This window comes from Aotus nancymaae, unplaced genomic scaffold, assembly GCF_030222135.1.
Source record: "Aotus nancymaae isolate 86718 unplaced genomic scaffold, 86718_ANA_hifiasm-v0.15.2.pri h1tg000067l, whole genome shotgun sequence".
Taxonomy (NCBI): domain Eukaryota; kingdom Metazoa; phylum Chordata; class Mammalia; order Primates; family Aotidae; genus Aotus; species Aotus nancymaae.
The window spans coordinates 17,073,194-17,085,939 of NW_026988482.1; the positions used below are offsets into that span (position 1 = coordinate 17,073,194).

At 36.3% G+C, this 12,746-nt stretch overlaps 1 protein-coding gene across 21 annotated transcripts in view; it reads left to right on the plus strand.

Moving 5' to 3' along the window:
• Positions 1–12,746, plus strand: part of DLG1 (discs large MAGUK scaffold protein 1) — a 262,697-nt gene that overhangs the window by 175,810 nt on the left and 74,141 nt on the right. For all 21 annotated transcript variants that reach the window (XM_064366954.1, XM_021676123.2, XM_021676118.2 and 18 more), the window contains one exon: positions 10,509–10,629. In XM_064366954.1, coding sequence (XP_064223024.1) covers positions 10,509–10,629 — 121 coding nt within the window. The remainder of the gene's footprint in view (positions 1–10,508; positions 10,630–12,746) is intronic.

The following is a 12,746-nucleotide window of genomic DNA, read 5'->3' on the forward strand; positions in this document are numbered from 1 at the left end:
GACTCTACCTCAAAAAAAAAAAAAAAGAAGAAAGAAAGAAAGAAAGTGCAAGATAAAGCAGCAAGTGCTGATATAGAAGCTGCAGCAAGTTATCCAGAAGATCTAGCTAAGATCATTAATTGAAGTGGCTACACCAAACAGCAGTTTTTCAATGATGAAACAGCCTTCTACCGGCAAAAGATCCCTTCTAGGACTTTCACAGCTACAGAGGATAAGTCAGTACCTGACTTCAAAGCTTCAAAGTACAGGCTGAGTTTCTTATTAGTTGCGAATGCAGCCTGTGATTTTCAGTTGAAGCCAACACTCAATTTACCGTTCCAGAAATCCAAGAAATTATGCTAAGTCTACTCTGCCTGTGCTTGGTAACCATAACAAAACCTGTGCTCTGTAACTGTTAACAACAAAGCTTGAATGACAGCATATCTGTTTACAGCATGGTTTACTGAATATTTTAAGCCCGCTATTGAGACCTACTGCTCAGAAAAAGGCATTCCTTTCAAAATACTACTGCTCTTAGACAATGCACCTAGCTGGCCAAGAGCTATGATGTCAGTATGCACGAAGACTAATGTTGTTTTGATGCTTGCTAACTTGTCATTCATTTTGTAACCCATGGATCAAGGAATAGTTTTAATTTGCAAGTCTTACTATTTAAGAAATACATTTCAGGCTAGGTGCAGTGGCTCATGCCTATAATCCTACCACTTTGGGAGACCAAGGCAGGCGGATCACAAGGTCAGGCATTTGGGACCAGCCTGGCCAACATGGTGAAACCCTGTATCTACTAAAAATACAAAAAAAAAATAGCCAGGTGTGGTGGTGTGTGCCTGTAATCCCAGCTACTCAGGAGTCTGAGGCAGGAAGATCACTTGAACCCAGGAGGCCGAGGTTGCAGTGAGCCGAGATCGCACCACTGCACTCCAGCCTGGCGAAAGAGCAAGACTCTGTCTCAAAACAAACAAAAAATACATTTTATAAGGCTATGGCTGCCATAGGTAGTGATTCCTCTGATGGATCTGGGCAAAGTAAATTGAAAACCTTCTGCAAAGGATTCACCAGTCTAGATGCCATTAAGGACATTCATAATTCATGGGAGGAGGTCACAATATCAACATTAACGGGAATCTGAAAGATGTTGAGTCCATCCCTCTTCGATGACTTGCAACAGGTCAAAACTTCAGTGAGGAAGTTACTGCAAATTGGTAGAAATAATAAGAAAACTAGAATTAGGAGTGGAGCCTGAAGATTTGACTGAATTGCTGCAATCTTGTGATAAAACTTTAACAACTAAGGAGTTGCTTCTTATAGATGAGCAAAGAAAGTGGTTTCTTGAGATGGAATCCACTCCTGATAGGGGGAGATGCTGTGAACATTGTTGAAATGGCAACAGAGGATTTTGGAATATTACATAAACTTAGTTGATAAAGCAGTGGCAAGGTTAGAGAGAATTCACTTCAATTTTGAAAGAAGTTCTGCTGTGGGTAAAATGCTATCAAACAGCATCACATGCTTCAGAGAAATCTTTTATGAAAGGAAGAGACAATGGGTATATCCAACTGCATTTTTGTCTTATTTTAAGAAATTAACACGTGTACCCCACCCTTCAACAACTACCACCCTCAATGTCAAGGCGAGACCCTCCACCAGCAAAAACATTACAACTTGCTAAAGGTTCAGATGACTGTGAGCATTTTTTTAGCAGTAAAGTATTTTTAAAGTAAGCCTTGTACATTGTATTTTTAGATATATGCTATTTCTTAATATAATGTGAACATAACTTGTACATGCACTGGGAAACCAAAAAAATTCATATGACAGGCTTTATTGCGAATTTACTTTATGCAGGGGTGTGGAACTATAGTATCTCTGAGGTATGCCTGTAATTCTGATGTTTCTGGTGCTGCTACTTTGTGGCCTGCACTTTGAGAAACACTGATTTACAGTATATCTAAAACTTAAGGGATTTTCTGTGCTCTTAGCTACATTAGGAAAGATACTATTTATCTTTGTACTTTAAGGCTCTAGTGCTTATATTTCTATGCAGTTGAATTGTGTTGCAGTTGATTGAATTGTTCTTAAAAGTACTTATGTATTTTTAGGCTTCTTATTTTATATTCAGTTTTTTAAATGTATAAGTTGAGAAGAGATTTAAGTATATTTTTTAATGTGTTTGTGTTGGTGGAAAAATGAAAGCTGTATTTGTTCTTCGCATTGAGTTAATGTTTGAAGAACCCATAAATAATAAAGATCTAAAATGTACTATGTATAACAATCTACTTTTGAGTGTTCCTTTTTTAAATTGTAGCATTTTAGAAATATTTGTGATTTTTACAATAACAGTGTTTGCAATTTTAGAACTGTCAAGATTCATCATATTACTAATCATTATAAGTTAAAAACATTGTATTTTGAAATCTACATACTGCCCCTCAATAATGTATCTGCATTATCTGCTCGTTGATTTATTACTTAGTCAAGTATAACTGAATTATTTCCTTAATAGTATTTAACTTGTCTGATGTACAGGAATGGTGTCTTATACTTCTTGCTACTTATCTGAAATTTTTACATATACTTTCTCTTGCACATAAATTTTATATAAAGGATTTGTGTATTTTTAAAATAATAAGCCATTCATCAATGCATGTATCTTATTTTAAATGCTGCCTATCTAATAACCATGTGCACATTGTGACAGTTGTTCCACGAATTGAGTATTAGTGCCCTGATTATGATTATGTTCTTTTTTTTCCAATCTCTTATTGAACTAATAGAGCATTATGAAAAAGCTGAAGTTCACCTTGCAAGTTCAACTTTATTATAATGTTTTGCTTCTCTTCCCTTTTTAGGCAACTATAGATGTTGGTTTTGTTGTACACTTCTAGTTTGTGTTTATTCTGCATATGCAATTCATAAACAATTCATTAGTGTTTTTTAAAAAGCACTTATGTTTAAAATTTTTTTACGTAAATGGTTTTTACCTATTAGTTTTTCTGAAGCCGTCACTATCACCCTACTGTCAGACTATTCAACTTACTATCTGTCCCTGTTTCTGGTGATCTAGTATTCTCCTCATCAATCTGGCTTTAGTCACTGAAGACTTCAGTACCAAGGCCCATTGTCATTTTGCCACTATTACTCATGCTGTCATTCTTACTCATGTTCAAAAACCACACTAATGATTATTCTAACACCCTGACTTGTTAGTTTCTTGATCTTTTTGTAACTAAAGTTACCTCATGATTTTATTGATGATGATTATTTTATTATGCTAACTCTTTCTGTTGATGAATGATTTTCAGCATTTTTGCCTGTGCTTATTGCTTTGACTCTCTTGTTCAGGGCAATGTCTGTTCATATCTTTTTACATTTTACTATTGGTTTTATTATTGATTTAAATGAAGTTTTATGTATTTCAGAAATATCTCTAATCAGCTATATGTACTGCAGATATCTTCACTGAGTTTGTTTTCTCTTTTCCCCTCTATAAATGGTGCTTTTTGATAGATAGAATTTTTTAACTCTTTGTCAATCTTTTCCTTTAAGGTAGTGCTTTTAGTGACCCATTGAAATTTTTCCTATCCTTTAGTCGTAAGGGACCTCTAGAAGCTTTATTATTTTGCCTTTCACATGTAGGTCTGATCCATTTTGATTTAATTTTTGCATGTAATGAGAGATTTTTTTTAATATGCCGATATATAATTGATCCACAATCATTTATTGAAAGACCATTTTTGCCACCAAATTGCATTGGTGCTTTCATTATTTTAAGTGACCACATATGTATGAATCTATTTCTAGGCTCTTCTGTTTCATTAAACTATTTATCTTTGTGCCACCTGCAGTCTCTTAATTATCATAACCTTATAATAAGTGTTGATTTCTGTTAATGTAAATCTTGTTACTGTTAATGTTTTGTTGAATTTACCAGTGAAGCTATATATCTGTCTGGCCCTGGAGTTTTCTTGGGAAGGATTTTAGTTCTGCATTTTCCATAGCAGATGTAAGAATGTTCAGATTTTCTGTCTCTTGTTGCCTAAGAGGACTAGATCACATTTGATTTTGTGTGTGTTTGTGTGGTGATTGTCAAGCACTGATGGAATGAGTGTTTCTCATGGAAGCAACCTTGCAAGTGAGCAGATGTCAAAATTGGAAAACAATTTATATAGTAGTTAGAAAATATTTTTAGCAAGAATAGTAAAAGAAATAGAGAAGATTAAAGAAGTTACACATGAACTATAGAAGATAAAGAGCCACAATCAATGTTTATAACCAAAATAAGGTAATCAAAATATGGTACCTAGAAATAAAGTAGGAAAAAAAGTCTTTTGAATTTAACAGAGAATATAATTTCTCTGCTGATGTTAAAATGCTCCTATTTTTTTGCATTATATATCCTCTTGCTTTTAACTTGTATTCTCTTTAGCTGCAGGGCCTTGCCAAACTTCTGATTTGGCCACCAATCTCTTCCCACTTTAACTTCAAGCTCTTCTACTTGCTCTTCTATAAAATCTTAGAGGTGTTGAATCATTAATCTTAATATATAAGAAAAATCAATTAAGCACCCTTGTTTAGTGTTTCTCCGGGGGACCTTTTTGCATAAGATTTGGAGTATAAGAAGTAGTACTATTTTATCTGATCCTTCTTTGAGGCCGTCATTTCTTTCATATGAACATTAATTTTTAGTCCCTGTTGTCTGAGATTATGTTTTACATATGCGATTAACTGCCCCAGAAAGGATGCATTGACTAAAGAGACAGCCTGGATGTATCAGGGAAAATATATATTTTCTGGTTTGGGCATTTGACTGAATTTCTTGTCTAGTTGTTTTTTATTTCTTCTAAATATAAAAATGAAGCAAAAGAATTTAAGAGTCAAAAATCTGGGTGCTCCTGTATTGGGTCCATATATATTTAGGATAGTTAGCTCTTGTTGTATTGATCCTTTCACCATTATGAGGTGGCCTTCTTTGTCTCTTCTGATCTTTGTTGGTTTAAAGTTGATTTTATCAGAGACTAAAATTGCAACCCCTGCTTTTTTTTTTGCTCTCCCATTTGCTTGGTAGATCTTTTTCCATCCCTTTATTTTGAGTCTATGTGTGTCTTTGCATGTGAGATGGGTCTCCTGAATACAGCACACCAATGAGATTTGACTTTTTACCCAGTTTGCCAGTCTGTGTCTTTTGATTGGGGCAGTTAGGCCATTTACATTTAATGTTATTATTATTATGTGTGAATTTGATCCTGCCATTTTGTTAACTGGTTATTTGTTTTGCCGATTGGTCGACGCAGTTTCCTCATTGTGTCGCTGGTCTTTACCATTTGGTTCATTCCAGATACATAAAGCAAGTTCTTAATGACCTAAAAAGAGATGTAGACTCCCGCATAATAATAGTGGGAGACTTTAACACTCCACTGTCAACATTAGACAGATCGAGACAGAAGATCAACAAGGATATCCAGGACTTGAACGCAGAACTGGAACAAGTGGACCTAATAGACATCTACAGAACTTTCCACCCCACAGCCTGAGAAGAATATACATTCTTCTCAGCACCACATCACACTTACTCTAAAATTGACCACATAATTAGAAGTAAAGCACTCCTCAGCAAAGGCAGAAAAACGGAAATCATAACAAACAGTCTCTCAGACCACAGTGAAATCAAATTAGATCTCAGGATTAAGAAACTAACTCAAAACCACACAACTTCATGGAAACTGAACAACTGGCTTCTGAATGTTGACTGGATAAACAATGAAATGAAGGTTTCTTTGAAACCAATGAGAACAAGAACACAACATACCAGAATCTCTGGGACACATTTAAGCAGTGTCTAGAGGGAAATTTCTAGCAATAAACGCCCACACAAGAAATGAGGAAAGATCTAAAATTGACACCCTATCGTCAAAATTGAAAGAGCTAGAGGAGCAAGATCAAAAAAACTCAAAAGCTAACAGAAGACAAGAAATAAGTGTGATCAGAGCAGAAATGAAGGAGATAGAGACACAAAAAAACCTTTCAAATCAACAAATCCAGGAGCTGGTTTTTCGAAAAGATCAACAAAATAGACAGACTGCTAGCCAGATTAACAAAAAGGAAAAGAGAAGAGTCAAATAGATGCAATAAAAAACAATAAAGGGAATATCACCACCGATCCCACAGAAATACAAACTACCATCAGAGACTACTACAAACAACTCTGCATATAAACCAGTAAACCTGGAAGAAATGGATAAATTCATGGACACTTGCACCTTCCCAAAACTAAACCAGGAAGAAGTCAAAACCATGAATAGACCAATAATAAGGGCTAAAGTTGAGGCAGCAATTAACAGCCTACCAACCAAAAGAAGTCCAAGTCCAGACAGGTTCACAGCCGAATTCTACCAGACATACAAAGAAGAGCTGGTACCAATCCTTCTGAAACTATTCCAAACAATACAAAAAGAGGGAATCCTCCCCAACTCATTTTACAAGAACATCATCATCCTGATACCAAAACCTGGCAGAGACTCAGCAAGAAAAGAAAACTTCAGGCCAATATCCATGATGAACATAGATGCAAAAATCTTCAATAAAATACTGGCAAACTGATTGCAACAGCACATCAAAAAGCTTATCCATCATGATCAAGTAGGCTTCATCCCGGGGATGCAAGTCTGGTTCAACATACACAAATCCATAATGTAATCCACCACATAAATAGACCCAAAGACAAAAACTACATGATTATCTCAATAGATGCAAAGAAGGCCTTTGACAAAATTCAACAGCCCTTTATGCTAAAAACTTTCAATAAACTAGGTATTGATGGAATATATCATAAAATAATAAAAGCTATTTACGACAGACCCACAGCCAATATCATACTGAATGGACAAAAACTGGAAACATTCCCTTTGAAATCTGGCACAAGGCAAGGATGCCCTCTCTCTCCACTCTTACTCAATATAGTATTAGAAGTTTTAGCCAGAGCAATCAGTCAAGAAAAAGAAAAAAGGGGTATTCAGTTAGAAAAGGAGGAAGGAGGAAATCAAATTGTCTCTATTTGCAGACGAATTGATTATATATTTAGAATACCCCATCATCTCAGCCCAAAATCTCCTTAAGCTGATAAGCAATTTCAGCAGATTCTCAGAATACAAAATCAATGTGCAGAAATCACAAGCATTCCTATACACCAGTAACAGACAAACAGAGAGCCAAATCAAGAGCGAACTCTATTGCTACAAGAAGAATAAAATACCTAAGAATACAACTAACAAAGGAGGTAAAGGACCTCTTTAAGGAGAACTACAAACCGCTGCTCAAGGAAATAAGGGAAGACACAAACAGATGGAAAAACATTCCATGCTCATGGTTAGGAAGAATCAATGTTGTGAAAATGACCTTACTGCCCAAAGTAATTTATAGATTTAACGCTATCCGCATCAAACTACCAATGACCTTCTTCACAGAACTGGAAAAAAGCACTTTAAACTTCATATGGAACCAAAAAGAGCCCGCATAGACAAGACAATCCTAAGCAAAAAGAGCAAAGCTGGCGGCATCATGCTGCCAGACTTCAAGCTATACTACAAGGTAACAGTAATCAAAACAGCATGGTACTGGTATCAAAACTGAGACATAGACCAATGGAACAGAACAGAGGCCTCCGGAGCAACACCACACATCTATAACCATCTGATCTTTGACAAACCTGACAAAAACAAGTAATGGGGAAAGGATCCCCTGTTTAATAAATGGTGTTGGGAAAATTGGCTAGCAATGTGCGGAAAGCAGAAACTGAGCCCCTTCCTTACACCTTATACAAAAATTAACTCCAAATGGATTAAAGATTTAAACATAAGACCTAATACTATAAAAACCCTAGAAGAAAACCTAGGCAAAGCCATTCAGTACATAGGCATAGGCAAGGACTTCATGACTAAACACCAAAAGCATTGGCAAGAAAAGCCAAAATAGACAAATGGGATCTAATTAAACTTCAGAGCTTCTGTACAGCAAAAGAAACAATCATTAGAGTGAACCAGCAACCAACAGAATGGGAAAAAATTTTTGCAATCTACCCATCTGACACACGGCTAATATCCAGAATCTACAAAGAACTGAAACAGATTTACATTAAAAAAAAAAAAAACCCATCCAAAAGTGGGTGAAGGATATGAACAGACACTTTTCAAAAGAAGACATACATGAAGCCAGCAAACATACGAAAATATGCTCATCGTCACTGGTCATTAGAGAAATGCAAATCAGAACCACATTGAGATACCGTCTCATGCCAGTTAGAATGGCAATCATTAAAAACTCTGGAGACAACAGATGCTAGAGAAGATGTGGAGAAATAGGATCATTTTTACCCTGTTGGTGGGAGTGTAAATTAGTTCAACCATTGTGGAAGACAGTGTGGCGATTCCTCAAGGATCTAGAAATAGAAATTCTGTTTGACCCATCAATCCAATTACTGGGTATATACCCAAAGGACTATAAATTGTTCTATACACATGCACATGCATGTTCATCACAGCACTGTTTACAATAGCCAAGACCTGGAACCAACCCAAATGCCCATCAGTGTGTTAGACTGGACAAAGAAAATGTGGCATATTTACACCATGGAATACTATGCAGCCATAAAAAACGAGTTTGTGTCCTTTGTAGGGACATGGATGAACCTGGAAACCATCATTCTCAGCAAACTGACAGAAGAACAGAAAATGAATCACCGCATGTTCTCATTCATAGGCAGGCGTTGAACAATAAGAACACTTGGACACAAAGAGGGAAGCATCACACACTGGGGTCTGTTGGGGAGGGCTATGGAAGGGATAGTGGGAGGGAGGGCAGGGAGGGGATAACATGGGGAGAAATGTTAGGTATAGGTGATTGGGGGGTGGTGGCAGCAAACCGCCTTGCCATGAATGTACCTATGCAACAATCTTGCACGGTCTGCACATGTACCCCAGAATCTAAAGTACAATTTTAAAAAAAAGTCAAAAATCAGTAAACTCTGGATTTTTAAAAGGCTAGTAATTGTAGAGGTTCACATTGGTATCGCTTGATTGAGGGCTACATACCAGTTCACTTAAAAATCACATATTCTTAGTTAGCACCCAGTAAAGACCTTGGACTTTCAAAACTAAAAGTTATTGGAAGAAAGTCCTTTGGCTCAAATACAGAAGAGCATCTTATATATGAACTGGATAGGAAACAGTTGCTTTTGAGTACTGCAAACCTGTAGTATCAATAGATACACTACATCTCTAAAATACCATAGTTTCAGTCTTTTCCTATTGTCTTTCATTCAGATCACTTTATTCCTTTATGTCACCTATCTGGCCACGATAGTAATTTCAACTAATGTGTCCTGCTTTTTTGTACTCCAGTCTGTAACATAGTGCTTCTCTCCATAGAAGATACTCTCTAATTTAATAAAAAAGAGATTGATGTTTGATAATTAAATAATATAGCTGTTTTTGAAGTGCTTTGTAACGTTATCATAGTTGGAGCCTCAAGAAAGTTAAATATTGCTTCCTGTGTGTTTTGGTAATGATTGGGGTAATTCAAGTGTCTTGTATCTTTGTAAGCTACTGCTGCCATTTGTTAGCTATCTGGGTCTTTGGAAAGCATGGTCAGGAATTACTTCATAATTTTCTGTTCTTAGATTTTGCTATAATGAAAATCTATATGTGGTATTTATTACTATTGTAATGAACCAGTGGATGATTTTTTGTCTCTTTTTTTTTTTTTTGAGACGAGGGAGTGGGGTCTCACTCTGTCACCTAAGTCGGAGTGCAGTGGTGCAATCTTGGCTCACTGCAGCCTCCACCTCCCAGGTTCAAGCAATTCTCCCATGTCAGCCTCCTATGTAACTGTGACTACAGGCTGCACCACCACACCTGGCTAATTTTTGTATTTTTTTTTTTTGGTGGAGACAGGATTTCACTATGTTGGCCAGGCTGGTCTTGGAACTCCTGACCTCAGGTGATCCACCTGCCTCGGCCTCCGAAAGTGCTAGGATTACAGGCATGAGCCACTATGCCTGGATGGTTTTTGCTTACTTTTCATTTTTGCTTTTTACCAGGTTTTTATTCTTTTATGGGTGAATTTAAAGGAATCGATATAAATTAGGTTGACAGATTTGAGCTAATATAAGGACATAGTCTTTTTGCACTTATTGGAAAGCCTCTGGTTTTTATTATTCACAATCACATTTAGACTTTATATAATTCTTTAAAATAGTAATTCATTTGGGTGTGGTGGCTTATGTCTGTAATCCAAGCACTTTGGGAGACTGAGGTGGGAGGATTACTTTAGGACAGGAGTTTGAGACTAACCTGGGCAACATAACATCCAGTTTTTTAGCTGATAATTAAATATTTTCTACCAAATTCTGATATACAAAGGAGTGAATATAAAATACACATTAATCACTCATAAATGGAATACTGATGGGCTTGTTTCGTTTTTAAAGTAGTTTTTCACTTTTCTTTGTTTTGAAGCTTCTTCTCAGCCTGTTGATAACCATGTTAGCCCATCTTCCTTCTTGGGCCAGACACCAGCATCACCAGCCAGATACTCACCAGTTTCTAAAGCAGTGCTTGGAGATGATGAAATTACAAGGTAAGGAATTTAACATTCATTCTTCTTGCATAAAATCAACTATTAAATTGAATTTTAATCAGCCATGTAACATAGCCACAATTTTTAGGACTAAAAAATTTTATCTACAGTTAATGAGCTTAAAGCTTTATTTTTCCCTTTGGAGGATTCATTGAAGAGCCTGAAATATACAAATGTTTTATTTTTACAAATAAATTACTGCTCTTTTTTAAAAATTAATACTACTTTTCTTTAAGGCTTGGTAAATTGTCCTTAGGAATTAGCTTAGTAAAACTAAGTTAAGAAAATTCTTACGCATATTTAAACTAACATTTTATATATTCCTTATATATACCATAAAAATATGGCAGTTATTTAATTTGTGTTCAGAATTCAACAAATGGTGGGTGTAGTTTGGTTTTAGCAGCAGGGTCTTACTCTTGCCCAGGCTGGAGTGCAGTGGTATGATCGTAAGTCACTGCAGCCTCGAACTCCTACACTCAAGCTATCATCCTTTATCTGCCTCTCTAAGTACTAAGATTACAGTCATGAGCCCCTGTACCTGGCTGCTGGTGGGTTTGTTTGTTTGTTTGCTATATATTCTTGATATTCTGACACACAATATTTCCTTTCATCTAAAATTACTAACTGCACTGAAATTTATAGATTAACTGTCTTTGTAGTCCCAAAGAATTCTAATGAGGTAGAAAAAAATTGGTGAAGAAACCAATTTGTAGATCTTTTTCACATTATTCAACATAATAATAAGACACTGTACAGTTTGCTTTATAATTCGTACACATATATTGTAGATTTAACATTAAAATGTGTGCCAAGTAATGTGTGTTTTTATGTTTATTGATTACATTATTAGCATTATTATTATTTTTTACTTATCAGACTTCTGATTCTAGGCAGTGATCTTAAGGACAGATATGAGTGTTTGTCTCTTTTCTTTCATAAAGAATTAGCAATATTGGAAACTTAATAGGTTGTCGGTAATTGTGTTTGGGATGAAAATTAGCAGAAAGAATAGTGTTCTTATTTGTTTGTGATAGGAATATCCAAGGCTGCTAGTCTTCAGGCAGTGCTTCTAGAGTGATCTTTCATGGCCATTTATTTTTGTTACTTTCTAATAGTGCCTATTTAAGGCAGTCAAGAGGGAAACTGTAATACTGAATGGCTTATCTAGTCTTTAATCTCTTTGTATATTTTTGCAAACTAAAAAATAAGTTATATTTGCACCTTGATTGCTGTTCCTCTTGCTTCTTCAGTTGAATCTCTTGTCTAGAATATTACATTGGACTTTGATGTATTACTGTATAACAGACTACCTGTTTTCGTACTCTTCTGTGAAACTCAGGTGGTTCATTACTGGATATGTCTTCTTAAAATGGTATATATTTTACCACTCTCTTTTGATAATCACAGTACTTTGTGATAATGAAGTACAGAATCTTTGCCCAGACATTAGAAGTTCTTCACAATTTGACCATAAGCAGTCTTTTTTTTTTTTTTTTTGAAACAGAGTCTTGGTCTGTTGCCAGGTGCCAGGCTGGAGTGCAGTGGCATGATCTCGGCTCACTGCAACCTCTGCTTCCTGGGTTCAAGCAATTCTCCTGCATCAGCCTCCCAAGTAGCTGGGACTACAGGCACGTGCCATCACACCTAGCTAATTTTTGTATGTTTTAGTAGAAACGGGGTTTCACCATGTTGGCAAGGATGGTCTCGATCTCTTGACCTCATGATCCGCCCACCTTGACCTCCCAAAGTGCTGGGATTACAGGCATGAGCCACTGTGCCTGGCCAACCGTAAGCAGTCTTTCAGAAATTACCAATATCAAAAAAGTGAAAAAAATCACAACATACCTACACTTTGGTTCTAAGGTTTATTTATTAATAGATTTATTGAGATATGAATCCCATGCCAAAAATTTCACCTGTATAAAATACACAATTCAGGGCTGGGCACAGTGGATCACTCCCAGCACTTTGGGAGGCCTAGGCAGGCAGATAACCTGAGTTCAGGAGTTCGAGACCAGCCTGATCAACATGGAGAAACCCCGTCTCTACAGAAAATACAAAATTAGCTGGGCAAAGTGGCGCATCCCTGTAATCCCAGCTACTCAGGAGGCTGA